Raw genomic sequence first — 17,987 nt, 5'->3', positions numbered from 1 at the left:
ATACCTATACATCTCAATGTATACATATATATACACACACAGACATATACATATATACACATGTACATAATTCATACTGTCTGCTTTTATGTATTCCCATCGCCACCTTGCCACACATGTAATAACAACCCCTTCCCCCCAAAATATGTATCTACATATTTATCAGAAAATTTAACCATTCATAGGAGCGTGATTTCCGTAGAAGACACAAACACAAGAAAAAGGATGATGATGTTGATGAATTCTCGTATTATAAAGATAAATTTGAGTTTGGAGAAGTTGTATATGAACCACCAAGTCTGGACACAGAAAAGCTTACGAAGAGAGTTAATGATGGCATCACAAAGGTAATTACTGACATTTTCAAAGGTTTTGCGAGTATTCATTCTTTTAATCAGTCTCTTTCTAAAACCAATGAACTCTGATTATTTTACAGATAGATATTTGCTCAAAGAGTTTCTCTTAAAATTTTTTATAGGTAAAGAACTTTCATAATCCATCTATAATGTCTAACCACACCTCCTGAAGTGCGTGTTGGATTATTTATAGCTTACTTTGGTAAAAAGAGGAAAGAATTGTGGCTTAGGTAACTAGAAGAGTCACTGATAGTAACCGTATAGTAAATATTCATGCCTTTGCATTTTTTTCATTCTTACACTAAGTTCATCAGCTCTTTTATTTAACCCACTGTAAAATGGCAGCCAGAAAAGTGAAAAATACTGGAAAGGTTAGAGATTGTGGAGATATGAAGTCAGTATAGATATCTTTCATGGATATTTGATTGATTCAAAGTGAATATGAAACATGTTCTGTTATTTGAATTCATGTTTGATGTACCACATGTTTTCCCCAAGTTAGTGCAGATCTATAAAGCTTTACAGAATACACTTTTGAGGTTAGATTATAGGATTAGCAGTCAGTGGTGAAGTCTCAAGGCTTATGAAGAAGACAAGGACATAGTTTAGGGATAAGAAATTTTTAATCAAGTTGATGATATGGAGGAATTGCTGATAAGAAAAAAAGAAATTTAGCAGTAGATTTAAATTTATAGTTTTTGCCATGTTTCATTGTTGATTAACCAAATGTTTCTCATTTTTATAGCCCAAGACATTCTTGTTTATGGAGAAGCTAAGAAAATCAGGAGACTCAGAAACCCCAACCAATGGTAATAAATCAAAGTTGGAGAATCAGGCTCCATCTGTGGCAAGAAAGAGAATCCTTGAGGAAGAAAGACTTAGAGTTGTGAAAGCATATCAGAATCTTAAAGCATCCAAGCATCACAATTCAAGATCATATGATTAATGAAGTTTTAACTCTCTTGGTTAACTTTTGATTTAGTTTTATGAAGATTACCTATATTAAAGGTATTTATATTTGTCATTTGTGATGCACTGTCCATTTATATGAAAGCTTTGATTATTCTTTTGGCATTGTTTTTCCTTTTTAGAGTAAGATGCCACTTACAAAAGCATCCTCCAGCAATTAGCATTCTGTCACCTGTGTGCTTTTCAAGCATCAAAAGACTTAATGCAATGCACCAATTCTTTCTTTCATATTTGTTCACTGTTTCCTACATTAATGAGATAGTGCCAGGAACAGATGAAGAAAAGGCGTCATTCCCTCATCCATTCTCCAGCTGTCATGTGCAGTCCACCAAAATCACAGTCTTATCCACGACCATGCCTCACGGATATTTCTATAGTTAACTCTGCCTGTTTTATATACCCTGATTCTGTCCATTGACAGCATGTCGCCCCCTGTATACCACATCCCTCCAATATTTTACTCTATTCCATGCATCACTTTTGTTCTCTTGTATGTTCTGACCCTGAGCACTAATGAATCTTTTTCACTCCATCTTTCCATCTCTGTGTCCCATCCACTGCTGACTCATATATCATATTTATCAACCTCCCCTCACTCATTCTCTCTATATGTTCACACCCTCTTTAGCTCTCTCAGCTTAAAATGCAATCTTTATACACTGAAAAAATTTCATGCTGGTTTTGGTAATGAGGTAATGGAAACAGTCAACAGTGAGGCTTTAAGATTGAAATGTAAAAAAAAAGAAAATGAGCTGCTACAGTCAAATACACAGGGGGTGAAAGTAAAAATTGGTACCTAGTGAAGGGTAGAAAGGTAAGGAATTTAAGAATTGTAGAGTTTGAGAATATGTTTCAGATCACTATGTCTTGCTGCTTTTTGAATATAAGATAATCTGTAAATGTGATTTTTTTGGAAAAAGAATTAAATCATTTCTCTTGAGAATCCAGTCTTAAGATCATACTACTTCTGCAGTCTGACATTGCACGGCTAGTATCGTAAAATTACTAAAATGATATTTTCTTTTGAATTGTTCATGTTCAGTTCTATATTCTAGCTGCATATTATATGTGCATTGAATAATGTTCCCATTAAAATAGGATTTTTATTACTGTATTGTTACCTCACGGGTCCCTTCTGTAAGGTTCGTGCAGCTTCAGGGCTGCACTACAGTAATTAGCAAGGAAAAGATTGCTCCTTTGTTTGTGAAGATCCTTGATGAGATTGTACTACAATGATGCAATCTCAACATATACACCCTTTCTTTTGTGGGTCAGCTACAAGCAGGCTGAGTCTGGTAACACCTGAAGATGGGATGCCTTTAGTGCACTTAGCCTCTTATATGTGCATGTACATCCACAGATTATAGGTATTGTGACAAAGTGTGAACATTGTCTTCCACCATACTAGAGCATTACAACCATTTGTTTTGCATACCATTGGAGGAAAGCTGAAGTTGAAAGTAGTTATGCTCTGCAGAAGGATTAAGGATGCAGTGAAAGCTCCAGTGAATGAAAATTATTTAAGTGAAGAGGGTGGTGAGAGTAAGTGAGCTTGGGAAGGAGACTTGTGTGAGGAAGTACCAGGAGAGACTGAGTACAGAATGGAAAAAGGTGAGAACAATGGAAGTAAGGGGAGTGGGGGAGGAATGGGATGTATTTAGGGAATCAGTGATGGATTGCGCAAAAGATGCTTGTGGCATGAGAAGAGTGGGAGGTGGGTTGATTAGAAAGGGTAGTGAGTGGTGGGATGAAGAAGTAAGAGTATTAGTGAAAGAGAAGAGAGAGGCATTTGGACGATTTTTGCAGGGAAAAAATGCAGTTGAGTGGGAGACGTATAAAAGAAAGAGACAGGAGGTCAAGAGAAAGGTGCAAGAGGTGAAAAAAAAGGGCAAATGAGAGTTGGGGTGAGAGAGTATCATTAAATTTTAGGGAGAATAAAAAGATGTTCTGGAAAAGGTAAATAAAGTGCGTAAGACAAGGGAGCAAATGGGAACTTCAGTGAAGGGCGCAAATGGGGAGGTGATAACAAGTAGTGGTGATGTGAGAAGGAGATGGAGTGAGTATTTTGAAGGTTTGTTGAATGTGTTTGATGATAGAGTGGCAGATATAGGGTGTTTTGGTCGAGGTGGTGTGCAAAGTGAGAGGGTTAGCGAAAATGATTTGGTAAACAGAGAAGAGGTAGTAAAAGCTTTGCGGAATATGAAAGCCGGCAAGGCAGCAGGTTTGGATGGTATTGCAGTGGAATTTATTAAAAAAGGGGGTGACTGTATTGTTGACTGGTTGGTAAGGTTATTTAATGTATGTATGACTCATGGTGAGGTGCCTGAGGATTGGCGGAATGCGTGCATAGTGCCATTGTACAAAGGCAAAGGGGATAAGAGTGAGTGCTCAAATTACAGAGGTATAAGTTTGTTGAGTATTCCTGGTAAATTATATGGGAGGGTATTGATTGAGAGGGTGAAAGCATGTACAGAGCATCAGATTGGGGAAGAGCAGTGTGGTTTCAGAAGTGGTAGAGGATGTGTGGATCAGGTGTTTGCTTTGAAGAATGTATGTGAGAAATACTTAGAAAAGCAAATGGATTTGTATGTAGCATTTATGGATCTGGAGAAGGCATATGATAGAGTTGATAGAGATGCTCTGTGGAAGGTATTAAGAATATATGGTGTGGGAGGCAAGTTGTTAGAAGCAGTGAAAAGTTTTTATCCAGGATGTAAGGCATGTGTACATGTAGGAAGAGAGGAAAGTGATTGGTTCTCAGTGAATGTAGGTTTGCGGCAGGGATGTGTGATGTCTCCATGGTTGTTTAATTTGTTTATGGATGGGGTTGTTAGGGAGGTGAATGCAAGAGTTTTGGAAAGAGGGGCAAGTATGAAGTCTGTTGGGGATGAGAGAGCTTGGGAAGTGAGGCAGTTGTTGTTCGCTGATGATACAGCGCTGGTGGCTGATTCATGTGAGAAACTGCAGAAGCTGGTGACTGAGTTTGGTAAAGTGTGTGAAAGAAGAAAGTTAAGAGTAAATGTGAATAAGAGCAAGGTTATTAGGTACAGTAGGGTTGAGGGTCAAGTCAATTGGGAGGTGAGTTTGAATGGAGAAAAACTGGAGGAAGTGAAGTGTTTTAGATATCTGGGAGTGGATCTGGCAGCGGATGGAACCATGGAAGCGGAAGTGGATCATAGGATGGGGGAGGGGGCGAAAATTCTGGGAGCCTTGAAGAATGTGTGGAAGTCGAGAACATTATCTCGGAAAGCAAAAATGAGTATGTTTGAAGGAATAGTGGTTCCAACAATGTTGTATGGTTGCGAGGCGTGGGCTATGGATAGAGTTGTGCGCAGGAGGATGGATGTGCTGGAAATGAGATGTTTGAGGACAATGTGTGGTGTGAGGTGGTTTGATCGAGTAAGTAACGTAAGGGTAAGAGAGATGTGTGGAAATAAAAAGAGCGTGGTTGAGAGAGCAGAAGAGGGTGTTTTGAAATGGTTTGGGCACATGGAGAGAATGAGTGAGGAAAGATTGACCAAGAGGATATATGTGTCGGAGGTGGAGGGAACGAGGAGAAGAGGGAGACCAAATTGGAGGTGGAAAGATGGAGTGAAAAAGATTTTGTGTGATCGGGGCCTGAACATGCAGGAGGGTGAAAGGAGGGCAAGGAATAGAGTGAATTGGAGCGATGTGGTATACCGGGGTTGACGTGCTGTCAGTGGATTGAATCGGGGCATGTGAAGCGTCTGGGGTAAACCATGGAAAGCTGTGTAGGTATGTATATTTTGCGTGTGTGGACGTATGTATATACATGTGTATAGGGGTGGGTTGGGCCATTTCTTTCGTCTGTTTCCTTGCGCTACCTCGCAAACGCGGGAGACAGCGACAAAGCAAAGAAAAAAAAAAAAAAAAAAGCTTGCACAAAGGAGCTTTCATCCCACTGACAATGTATGGATGTGAAACCCAGGTGTATAAAGGTCAGTAAAGGTTAATGATAAGATCCATAGAGATGGATTATGCTCTCAGTTTTGTTGGAATTAGAAGGATGGATACAATGGAGAAGTAGTGTGCACAAATTATTAGAAAGGCACATGGATGAAAGTCTTAGGATGAATTGGTCATGGAGAATTCATGTTTTGCAGTACAGCAGAAGGTACAATGAGGAGAGATAGACCTTGGAAGAAATGGATAAGTGTAGTAAGAAATTTGATTAGGGTCAGGGATATTTTAGATTATTGGTGATTCATTGAGTGCTATGGAAGCATTTTGTATGAAAGTGGTAATAAGACCTTCATCTCAACTGACTAAAAGCAAATAAGTGCTTGAAGGGGAAAAATGAGATGCACTTTAATTTTTTATATGTATTATACTTTGTCGCTGTCTCCCATGTTAGCGAGGTAGCGCAAGGAAACAGACAAAAGAATGGTCCAACCCACCCACATACACATATATATACATACATGTCCACACACGCACATATACATACCTATACATCTCAACGTATACATATATATATACACACAGACTTATACATATACACACATGTACATAATTCATACTGTCTGCCCTTATTCATTCCCGTCGCCACCCCGCGACACATGAAATGACAATCCCCTCCCCCCCACTTGTGCGCGAGGTAATAATAGAAAAACACAACAAAGGCCACATTCGTTCACACTCAGTCTCTAGAAGTCATGTATAACGCACCGAAACCACAGCTCCCTTTCCACATCCAGGCCCCACAAAACTTTCCGTGGTTTACCCCAGACGCTTCACATGCCCTGGTTCAATCCATTGACAGCATGTCAACCCCGGTATACCACATCGTTCCAATTCACTCTATTCCTTGCACGCCTTTCACCCTCCTGCATGTTCAGGCCCCGATCACTCAAAATCTTTTTCACTCCATTCTTCCACCTCCAGTTTGGTCTCCCACTTCTCGTTCCCTCCACCTCTGACACATATATCCTCTTTGTCAATCTTTCCTCACTCATTCTCTCCATGTGACCAAACCATTCCAAAACACCCTCTTCTGCTCTCTCAATCACCCTTTTTTGATTACCACACATCTCTCTTACCCTTTCATTACTTACTCGATCAAACCACCTAACACCACATATTGTCCTCAGACATCTCATTTCCAGCACATCCACTCTCCTCCAGTAAGCCCACGCCTCACAACCATGTAACATTGTTTGAACCACTATTGCTTCAAACATATCCATTTTTGCTTTCCAAGATAACATTCTCAACTTCCACATATTTTTCAATGCTCCCAGAACTTTTGCCCCCTCCCCCACCCTATGATTCACTTCCGCTTCCATGGTTCCATCCGCTGCCAAATCCACTCCCAGATATCTAAAACACTTCACTTCCTCCAGTTTTTCTCCCTTCAAACTTACTTCCCAATTGACTTGTCCCTCAACCCTGCTGTACCTAATAACCTTGCTCTTATTCACATTTACTCTCAGCTTTCTTCTTTCACACACTACCAAACTCAGTCACCAGCTTCTGCAGTTTCTCACCCGAATCAGCCACCAGCGCTGTATCATCAGCGAACAACAACTGACTCACTTCCCAAGCTCTCTCATCCACAACAGACTGCATACTTGCCCCTCTTTTCAAAACTCTTGCATTCACCTCCCTAACAACCCCATCCATAAACAAATTAAACAAACACGGAGACATCACGCACCCCTGCCACAAACCAACATTCACTGATAACCAATCACTTTCCTCTCTTCCTACATGTACACATGCCTTACATCCTGGATAAAAACTTTTCACTGCTTCTAACAACTTGCCTCCCACACCATATATTCTTAATACCTTCCACAGAGCATCTCTATCAACTCTATCATATGCCTTCTCCAGATCCATAAATGCTACATACAAATCCTTTTGCTTTTCTAAGTATTTCTCACATACATTCCTCAAAGCAAACACCTGATCCACACATCCTCTACCACTTCTGAAACCACACTGCACTTCCCCAATCTGATGCTCTGCACATGTCTTCACCCTCTCAATCAATACCCTCCCATATAATTTCTCAGGAATACTCAACAAACTTATACCTCATACCTCTTTAATTTGAGCACTCACTATTATCCCCTTTGCCTTTGTACAGTGGCACTATGCAAGCGTTCTGCCAATCCTCAGGCACCTCACCATGAGTCATACTTACATTAAAAAACCTTACCAACCAGTCAACAGTACAGTCACCCCGTTTTAATAAATTCCACTGCAATACCATCCAAACCCACTGCCTTTGCTACCTCGCTAACGCAGGAGACAGCAACAAAGCAAAAATAATTTTTTTCATACTATTTGCCATTTCCCGCCTCAGCGAGGTAGCATTAAGAACAAAGGACTGGGCCTTTGAGGGAATATCCTCACCTGGCCCCACTCTGTTCCTTCTTTTGGAAAATTAATAAAAAAGCGAGAGGGGAGGATTTCCAGCCCCCCTGCTCCCTCCCCTTTTAGTCGCCTTCTACGACAGGCAGGGAATACGTGGGAAGTATTCTTAATCCCCTATCCCCAGAGACTTTTGGATGTTAATGTGCTGAGAGGTGCAACTGGAGGGATGTCTGATCATTATCTTGGAGGCTAAGGTGAAGATTTGCATGGGTTTTCAGAAAAGAAGAGTGAATGTTGGGGTGAAGAGGGTGGTGAGAGTAAGTGAGCTTGGGAAGGAGACTTGTGTGAGGAAGTACCAGGAGAGACTGAGTACAGAATGGAAAAAGGTGAGAACAATGGAAGTAAGGGGAGTGGGGGAGGAATGGGATGTATTTAGGGAATCAGTGATGGATTGCGCAAAAGATGCTTGTGGCATGAGAAGAGTGGGAGGTGGGTTGATTAGAAAGGGTAGTGAGTGGTGGGATGAAGAAGTAAGATTATTAGTGAAAGAGAAGAGAGAGGCATGTGGACGATTTTTGCAGGGAAAAAATGCAATTGAGTGGGAGATGTATAAAAGAAAGAGACAGGAGGTCAAGAGAAAGGTGCAAGAGGTGAAAAAGAGGGCAAATGAGAGTTGGGGTGAGAGAGTATCATTAAATTTTAGGGAGAATAAAAAGATGTTCTGGAAGGAGGTAAATAAAGTGCGTAAGACAAGGGAGCAAATGGGAACTTCAGTGAAGGGCGCAAATGGGGAGGTGATAACAAGTAGTGGTGATGTGAGAAGGAGATGGAGTGAGTATTTTGAAGGTTTGTTGAATGTGTTTGATGATAGAGTGGCAGATATAGGGTGTTTTGGTCGAGGTGGTGTGCAAAGTGATAGGGTTAGGGAAAATGATTTGGTAAACAGAAAAGAGGTAGTAAAAGCTTTGCGGAAGATGAAAGCCGGCAAGGCAGCAGGTTTGGATGGTATTGCAGTGGAATTTATTAAAAAATGGGGTGACTGTATTATTGACTGGTGGGTAAGGTTATTCAATGTATGTATGACTCATGGTGAGGTGCCTGAGGATTGGCGGAATGCGTGCATAGTGCCATTGTGCAAAGGCAAAGGGGATAAGAGTGAGTGCTCAAATTACAGAGGTATAAGTTTGTTGAGTATTCCTGGTAAATTATATGGGAGGGTATTGATTGAGAGGGTGAAGGCATGTACAGAGCATCAGATTGGGGAAGAGCAGTGTGGTTTCAGAAGTGGTAGAGGATGTGCGGATCAGGTGTTTGCTTTGAAGAATGTATGTGAGAAATACTTAGAAAAGCAAATGGATTTGTATGTAGCATTTATGGATCTGGAGAAGGCTTTTGATAGAGTTGATAGAGATGCTCTGTGGAAGGTATTAAGAATGTATGGTGTGGGAGGCAAGTTGTTAGAAGCAGTGAAAAGTTTTTATCGAGGATGTAAGGCATGTGTACGTGTAGGAAGAGAGGAAAGTGATTGGTTCTCAGTGAATGTAGGTTTGCAGCAGGGGTGTGTGATGTCTCCATGGTTGTTTAATTTGTTTATGGATAGGGTTCTTAGGGAGGTGAATGCAAGAGTTTTGGAAAGAGGGGCAAGTATGAAGTCTGTTGAGGATGAGAGAGCTTGGGAAGTGAGTCAGTTGTTGTTCGCTGATGATACAGCACTGGTGGCTGATTCATGTGAGAAACTGCAGAAGCTGGTGACTGAGTTTGGTAAAGTGTGTGAAAGAAGAAAGTTAAGAGTAAATGTGAATAAGAGCAAGGTAATTAGGTACAGTAGGGTTGAGGGTCAAGTCAATTGGGAGGTAAGTTTGAATGGAGAAAAACTGGAGGAAGTAAAGTGTTTTAGATATCTGGTAGTGGATCTGGCAGCGGATGGAACCATGGAAGCGGAAGTGGATCATAGGGTGGGGGAGGGGGCGAAAATCCTGGGAGCCTTGAAGAATGTGTGGAAGTCGAGAACATTATCTCGGAAAGCAAAAATGGGTATGTTTGAAGGAATAGTGGTTCCAACAATGTTGTATGGTTGCGAGGCGTGGGCTGTGGATAGAGTTGTGCGCAGGAGGATGGATGTGCTGGAAATGAGATGTTTGAGGACGTGTGGTGTGAGGTGGTTTGATCGAGTAAGTAACGTAAGGGTAAGAGAGATGTGTGGAAATAAAAAGAGCGTGGTTGAGAGAGCAGAAGAGGGTGTTTTGAAATGGTTTGGGCACATGGAGAGAATGAGTGAGGAAAGATTGACCAAGAGGATATATGTGTCGGAGGTGGAGGGAACGAGGAGAAGTGGGAGACCAAATTGGAGGTGGAAAGATGGAGTGAAAAAGATTTTGTGTGATCGGGGCCTGAACATGCAGGAGGGTGAAAGGAGGGCAAGGAATAGAGTGAATTGGATCGATGTGGTATACCAGGGTTGACGTGCTGTCAGTGGATTGAATCAGGGCATGTGAAGCGTCTGGGGTAAACCATGGAAAGCTGTGTAGGTATGTATATTTGCGTGTGTGGACGTATGTATATACATGTGTATGGGGGTGGGTTGGGCCATTTCTTTCGTCTCCATCTCCTTCTCTCTTCATCACCACCTGTTATTACTTCCCCACTTGCCCCCTTCACCAGTTTTCCATTTGTTCTCGTCTCTGTTCATGTTATTTATTATTTATTATACTTTATCGCTGTCTCCCGCATTAGTGAGGTAGCGCAAGGAAACAGACGAAAGAATGGCACAGCCAACCCACATACACATGTATATATATATATATATATATATATATACACGCCCACACACACACATATACATACCTATACATTCAACACATATATACATATACATACACAGACATATACATATATACACATGTACATATTCATACTTGCTGCCTTCATCTATTTCCATCGCCACCCTGCCACAAGTGAAATGGCACCCTTGCACGCGCACAAGGTAGCGCTAGGAAAAGACAATAGAGGCCACATTCGTTTACACTCAGTCTCTAGCTGTCATGAGTAATGCACCGTAACCACAGCTCCCTTTCCACATCCAGGCCCCACAAAACATTCCATGGTTTACCCCACAAGCTTCACATGCCCTTGTTCAGTCCATTGACAGCACATCCACCCTGGTATACCACATCTTTCCATTTCACTCTATTCCTTGCACGCCTTTCACCATCCTGTATGTTTAGGCCCAGATCACCCAAAATCTTTTTCACTCCATCTTTCCACCTCCAATTTGGTCTCCCACTTTTCCTCACTCACTCCACATCTGACACATATATCTTCTTTGTCAATCTTTCCTCACTCATTCTCTCCATGTGACCAAACCATTTCAATACACCCTCTTCTGCTCTCTCAACCAGTCTTTTTGTTACCACACATCTCTCTTACAATTTCATTACTTACTTGATCAAACCACCTCACATCACATATTGTTCTCAAACATCTCATTTCCAACACATCAACCTTCCTCCGCACAACCCAATCTATAGCCCATACCTCGCAACCGCATAACATTGTTGGGACCATTGTTTCTTCAAACATACCCATTTTTGCTCCGAGATAACGTTCTCGCCTTCCACATATTCTTCAAGGCTCCCAGAACCTTTGCCCCCTCCCCCACCCTGTTACTCACTTCTGCTTCCATGGTTCCATCTGCTACTAAATCCACTCCCAGATAGCTAAAACACTTCACTTTCTCCAGTTTTTCTCCATTCAAACTTACGTCCCTAATTGACTTGTCCCTCCACACTACTGAACCTAATAACCTTGCTCTTATTCACATTTACTCTTAGCTTTCTTTTTTCACATTCTTAACCAAACTCAGCCACCAACTTCTGCAGTTTCTCACCCAAATCAGCTACCAGCACTGTATCATCAGCAAACAACAACTGACACTTCCCAAGCCCTCTCATCCACAACATTCTGCCTACTTGCCCCTCTCTCCAAAACTCTTGCATTCACCTCCCTAACAACCCCATCCATATACAAATTTAACAACCATGGAGACATCACGCTACCCTACAACAAACCGACATTCACTGGGAACCAGTCACTTTCCTCTCTTCCTACTCGTACACATGCCTTACTCTCTCGATAAAAACTTTTCACTGCTTTTAGCAACTTCCCTCCCACACCATATACTCTTAATACCTTCCACAGAGCTTCTCTATCATATGCCTTCTCCAGATCCATAAATGCTACATACAGATCCATTTGTTTTTCTAAGTATTTCTCCCCTACATTCTTCAAAGCAAATACCTGATCCACACATCCTCTACCACTTCTGAAACCATACTGCTCTTCCCCAGTCTGATGCTCTGTACATGCCTTCACCCTCTCAATCAATACCCTCCCATATAATTTCCCAGGAATACTCAACAAACATATACCTCTGTAATTTTAACACTCACCTTTATCCCCTTTGCCTTTGTACAGTGGCACTATGTATGCATTCAGCCAGTCCTTAGGCACATCACCATGAACCATACACACTCTGAATATCCTCACCAACCAGTCAACAACACAGTCACCCCTTTTTCAATAAAGTCCACTGCAATACTATCGAAACCCGCCACCTTGCCGGCTTTCATCTTCCACAAAGCTTTCACTGCCTCTTCTCTTGTCTTATGCACATTATTTACCTCCTTCCAAAACATCTTTTTATTCTCCCTAAAGTTTAATGATCCTTCCAAAACATCTCTTATTCTCCCTAAAGTTTAATGATACTCTCTCACCCCATCTCTCATTTGCCCTCTTTTTCAACCCTTGAACTTTTTTCTTGACCTCCTGCTGCTTTTTTGTGTACATCTCCCAGTCATTTGCATTTCTTCCTTGCAAGTATCATCCAAACGCTTTTCTCTTTCACTAACAAATTTACTTATTCATCCCACCACTCAGAACTCTAATCTGCTCCTTTCTTGTGCCATGTGCATCTTTTGCACAAACCATCGCTGCTTCCCTAAATATGTTCCATTCCTCGTCCACTCCCCTCACGTCATTTGCTCTCACCTTTTACCATCTGCAGTCAATCTCTCCTGGTTTTTTTCTCACACAAGTCTCCTTTCTAAGCTCACTTACTCTCACCACTGTCTTCTCCCCAACATTCTCTTTTCTTTTTTGAAAACCTACAAATCTACACCTTTCCCTCCACAGGACAGTGGTCAGACATCCCTCCAGCTGCCTCTCTCAGCACATTAACCTCCAAAAGTCTTTCTTTTACATGCCTATCAATTAACACACTCCAATAATGCCCTTTATTTATTATTCCTTAAATTTTTGCTTAGATTTTTATCAGTGTCATCATGTACTTTCCTTTTCAAAGCCTTTTTTTTTTTTTTTTTTTTGTACTGTATTATTCAACATTCTCTTTTACAGTCTCTTTTTTCCATACCTCCATATTTTCTTAAAGATCTAGTTTTTCCTTTGAGACTTGTCAGCTTGTCATGTGTTTGGATGGTGGGTAAAGAACCTTATGCTGTCAGCTTCCTGTCATGGCCTATTTGGCTTGTATGATATGACATGCATTTTACTGTGTATCCTCCCAAACCCAGATGAAATAGGCTGGCTTTAAGACATGTTTTGGTTATGAATGGACCAAAAAAGATCTTGAGTGATCAGGGCTTGAACTTGCAGGAGGATGAAAAATGTGCATGGAAAAGAGTTAATTAGAACAGTATGGTATATTGGTATCCATGAGCTGTCAGTGGAGTGAACTAAAGCATGTGAAGCATCCAGGGATATACCAAGGAAAGGTTTGTGGGGCTTAGTTGTGGATGGGAAGCTGTGGTTTCATTGCATTACACACAAAAGCTATAACATTTCATTTCCAACATGACACCCTCCTATGCACAGCCTTTTCTACAGCCTGTGCCTTGCATCCATATAACATTGTTGGAACTACTGTTCCTTCAAACATACCCATTTTTGTAAGGCATTCAATGCCAAGCATGTTGAGGTAGGACTGAACTGGGAGGATCTTTCATTGTGGTGTTGAATGTTTCTGGTTGATTGGCAACCAGTGATTGTTCTGTATGCATTATTTTCCATGGTTTGCAGCTTTGTTATATTTGCTTTATTTACTTTTATGAGGGTGGAAAATCAGGCAGATGAGGCATAGTTTAAAATAAGTGGATGGATTGTTTGTATAGGATGTTGAGGGGAATCTTTTTCTTTTCTAAATCTGGTGTGTGAATTGCTTTTGTGTTGATGTTATCGGTGTGGGGAGTGAATGTTATATGTATAATATGTGAATCCTAGAATGACTGGTGTTTTGTTCATTGGGAGAAACCTTCCATTCAAGGTGATTGGAGGATATGAGCTAGATTCATGTTTGTCTAGGGTTAAAAAGTAATTGACTTCATCATTGGAGATGCAGACAATTCGTTTAGGGTGAGCCATTGTCCCAGTTGTGTAAAGAACTAACATGGCTATGTGGTTCAGGATGTTTTGATGTGATTGTTAGGTCGTCTGCATGAGAAGAACCCTCATGTTGAGGTTTGTTTGAGGTGATAGGAGGCCGTGTGGGAAGCCTATTTTTCTGTACATCAAAATATGAAACTTTTTGATAAAGTACTGTGTGTATCATGAAATATTGGACATGTTCACAGAACATTCACATGAATTTTCCCTTATCACAACCTCCCATCTGTAATGGTCACGACGTATACTATTCCAAGAGTCGCGTTGTTGTTCTAAGTGGAAACACTGTAAGTGGGTGGTGAGAGGCTTAGTACTTAGAGCCACAACCCACACACACCAGTCTTCCCAAGGTTAGCAGGAAGTGGCATCCTGTCTCGCATTCCTTTTAGTAGTCTGTATCCCACGAGGGAAGTGAATTATGTTGAATTCAGAGGCCGATTTCTAATAAATAAGAACAGTTGAAGGTAAGTGGGCAATCGTTGAATTATTTAAACGGTGGTCTTTTTATACTGAGGAGCGGTAAATAAATAGTTGACCCTAACTGGAGTATTACTGGATTTTAGCGTTCTAAGTTTCATTTCCTTCGTTTATGAAAACAAGCAATCCTAGGATTTAGTATTTACTATGAATGATTGTTTGCTTGCTAATTCGGTAAATGTGTAAATTACATATGGATTATACGGTGCGGCCTTGTAACAGTTTGAAATAAAATTTACTTTGTATTGGAGGTCGCTAACTGATAAGGTATTTGTGCATGAGCGGGATTTCATTTATGATGTTTTTGAAAATTACCGCTTGCCTTCGGGCGGTCCTCATTGTTGTCCGTCGGGTCATTTGATATGCTAAACTAGGCTGACAGTAAAGCAGAAATGTGTGCACACTCAGACTATTGCAGTTGACTTGCAACCAATACCCTGATCTAACCATTTCAAAGATCGAGTATTCATATAATTTTCAACGAAAAACGTTTTGGTATGAAGTAGCGAATACTGAATTGGTCATTAACTAGTACTAATTACATAGGAAAGAAGAGGGGCAGATTCTTTGACCCCTTTTTGTACACACTGACTAGATGGTGTTTCTTCACTTCTGGAACGATATACCGTGAGATTTCGATTGTACTCACCAATTTCAGCGAGTGCAGCAGCCATTTCGACTAGGCTTCAATAGCGTAGCATAATTTGTTATCTAAGGTGTTTTTAAATTCTACGGGATTTAACATGATTACTTCATTACATTGTAAATGGAAACGTTCGCTTTCGTTTGCAAACATGCATTTTAGATTATCTAAAGAGTTTTGTACGGTAGGAATTAACGCAGCGTTAATAAGGGACGTATAAATGATTTTACGGAAAAACAATTATTACTCGTGAGAGTTAAAGCAGTACGCGCAGATAACAGCATGGAATGAAAGCACTCTACATTATTTCACGTAGGAATTAGCCCCAGACTTTACTATATAGATTGTATTATTTGCCATAGACTAAGTTTCAGCACTAGTCCTTTTTTTGCGTGAGATGTATGATGCAACTGTAGTGCCTTTTTTTTTTTTTTTATTTTCCTTACTCATTGTCATATGGAAAGTACCTGCTAATTTTGAAGTTAGATACAGAGTCCCCATGTTCCATTAGTATGAAGCTAAAACAGCTGGTGATAGTCTTTTTTTCTGGAATGCTTCATCATTAATATATTGTATAAAGCTGATCGTGATCATAAATCCCATGGGTACCTCCACTATAATTTCCTGCCTGCTGGAGACCGTCTGTACATTATTTGCAGGTGTTTCCGGCGGCCGACCAGCGGAAGTTGAGTGTGAGAAGAGAGATGAAGGAAATATTTGCCTGGCAGCCTCCCGAACTCCTTCTCAGAAAATGGCCATCTGGAATATTGTACGGTGACCACTAACTCATTTTGTTCGTGTCTGAGCCATCTGATAAGTGCTGGGGGATCATGTTCACACGTCAAGACATGATTTATTCACTACTGAGCATGTATAGTAGGAAGAGTTGCATCAGTAAACATAATGTCGTAGGAAAGGGTTTCTTACCATTTTTTAATATGGCTTACAAATTTGTTTAACATTCAGTGAATAGTTTTTTGTAGGGTGTGATTATCATGTCAATTGCAGGAAATTGAAGGGTGGGTAAGGGCATATGAAACGGGAAGGCCATTATTACATGAAAATTACACACATTTGGAACAAACGGGTGTGACGTAGTAAGTTAACTTGGTTGATGTTTCATTGTTTCTGACACTGTGTTGCACTGTAAGTTACGTTACACATACATTTACTTGTAGTTAATTACCGCTCAGAGAGGGGATGTAATCTTATGCTATATTGAAAAAAAAAGTTATAGGTAATAAAGGAGTATGTTAACTCGAACTGAAGTAAACCTGGCTTATTGATAATTGCAAACAGATTTGATATTGACACGAGCTTTTGTAGAGTACTACGAATACAAGACACCGGTATTCAGGTTCCTAAAAGGGCACACGGCTCGAGGATCTATCAGGCTTGTATCCAGAACTTTGCTGGGGTAGCAAGAGATCATAATTGCAAAAAAGAAAAATAGTACATAACAGTGTTTTCAAGAAATTCGCTTTTGGGTTATTTTGATGTAAAATGAATTCTCGTGTTATAGAGAAGTACGTTCATTTACGAGATGCGGACACTTTAAATGAAAACATTTTGTAAGGCAGGTGATAGCAATAACTAAGGGGGTTATGTTCGATGAAACAGAATGCTAAGTTTTATCAGAAAATTTCGTTATTGAACTTAAAACATTGTTTTCGGGTGTTGAAGCTAACGAAGGTTGTATCAATGGTCAATAGTGTAAACCATTGAAACGTTCAATATCTACTTATTATTACCTCAGAATTAATTTCCGTGAAAGTCATGGTGTTATCAAGGATTTCTCTAGAAATTCCTGCACTACTTACAGTCACGGAAAAGCAGACTCCGTTGGAGTAATTTTTCGCACGCTGTACAACCTCGAGTAAGCGGAGTATGGTAACAACAGTTACGAAGCATATATATATATATATATATATATATATATATGGTAAATTATATGGGAGGGTATTGATTGAGAGGTTGAAGGCATGTACAGAGCATCAGATTGGGGAAGAGCAGTGTGGTTTCAGAAGTGGTAGAGGATGTGTGGATCAGGTGTTGCTTTGAAGAATGTATGTGAGAAATACTTAGAAAAGCAAATGGATTTGTATGTAGCATTTATGGATCTGGAGAAGGCATATGATAGAGTTTATAGAGATGCTCTGTGGAAGGTATTAAGAATATATGGTGTGGGAGGCAAGTTGTTAGAAGCAGTGAAAAGTTTTTATCGAGGATGTAAGGCATGTGTACGTGTAGAAGAGAGGAGAGTGATTGGTTCTCAGTGAATGTAGGTTTGCGGCAGGAGTATGTGATGTCTCCATGGTTGTTTAATTTGTTTATGGATGGGGTTGTTAGGGAGGTGAATGCAAGAGTTTTGGAAAGAGGGGCAAGTATGAAGTCTGTTGGAGATGAGAGAGCTTGGGAAGTGAGTCAGTTGTTGTTCGCTGATGATACAGCGCTGGTGGCAGATTCATGTGAGAAACTGCAGAAGCTGGTGACTGAGTTTGGGAAAGTGTGTGAAAGAAGAAAGTTAAGAGTAAATGTGAATAAGAGCAAGGTTATAAGGTACAGTAGGGTTGAGGGTCAAGTCAATTGGGAGGTAAGTTTGAATGGAGCAAAACTGGAGGAAGTAAAGTGTTTTAGATATCTGGGAGTGGATCTGGCAGCGGATGGAACCATGGAAGCGGAAGTGGATCATAGGGTGAGGGAGGGGGCGAAAATCCTGGGAGCCTTGAAGAATGTGTGGAAGT

The 17,987-nt window shown here is 40.6% G+C and overlaps 1 protein-coding gene across 1 annotated transcript in view; it reads left to right on the top strand.

The window, feature by feature from the left end:
- LOC139760521 (coiled-coil domain-containing protein 137) overlaps nt 1–2,268 on the top strand; it is a 32,797-nt gene extending 30,529 nt beyond the window's left edge. The window contains exons 6-7 of the mRNA XM_071683826.1: nt 186–347; nt 1,102–2,268. Of these exons, the coding sequence (XP_071539927.1) occupies nt 186–347; nt 1,102–1,302 (363 nt within the window). The 3' untranslated portion in view covers nt 1,303–2,268. The remainder of the gene's footprint in view (nt 1–185; nt 348–1,101) is intronic.
- The last annotated feature ends 15,719 nt before the right edge of the window (nt 2,269–17,987 follow it).

Source organism: Panulirus ornatus, chromosome 37 (genome assembly GCF_036320965.1).
Source record: "Panulirus ornatus isolate Po-2019 chromosome 37, ASM3632096v1, whole genome shotgun sequence".
Lineage (NCBI taxonomy): Eukaryota > Metazoa > Arthropoda > Malacostraca > Decapoda > Palinuridae > Panulirus > Panulirus ornatus.
Note: the sequence above shows the minus strand (reverse complement) of the source record. Positions and strands in the feature narration are given on the sequence as shown.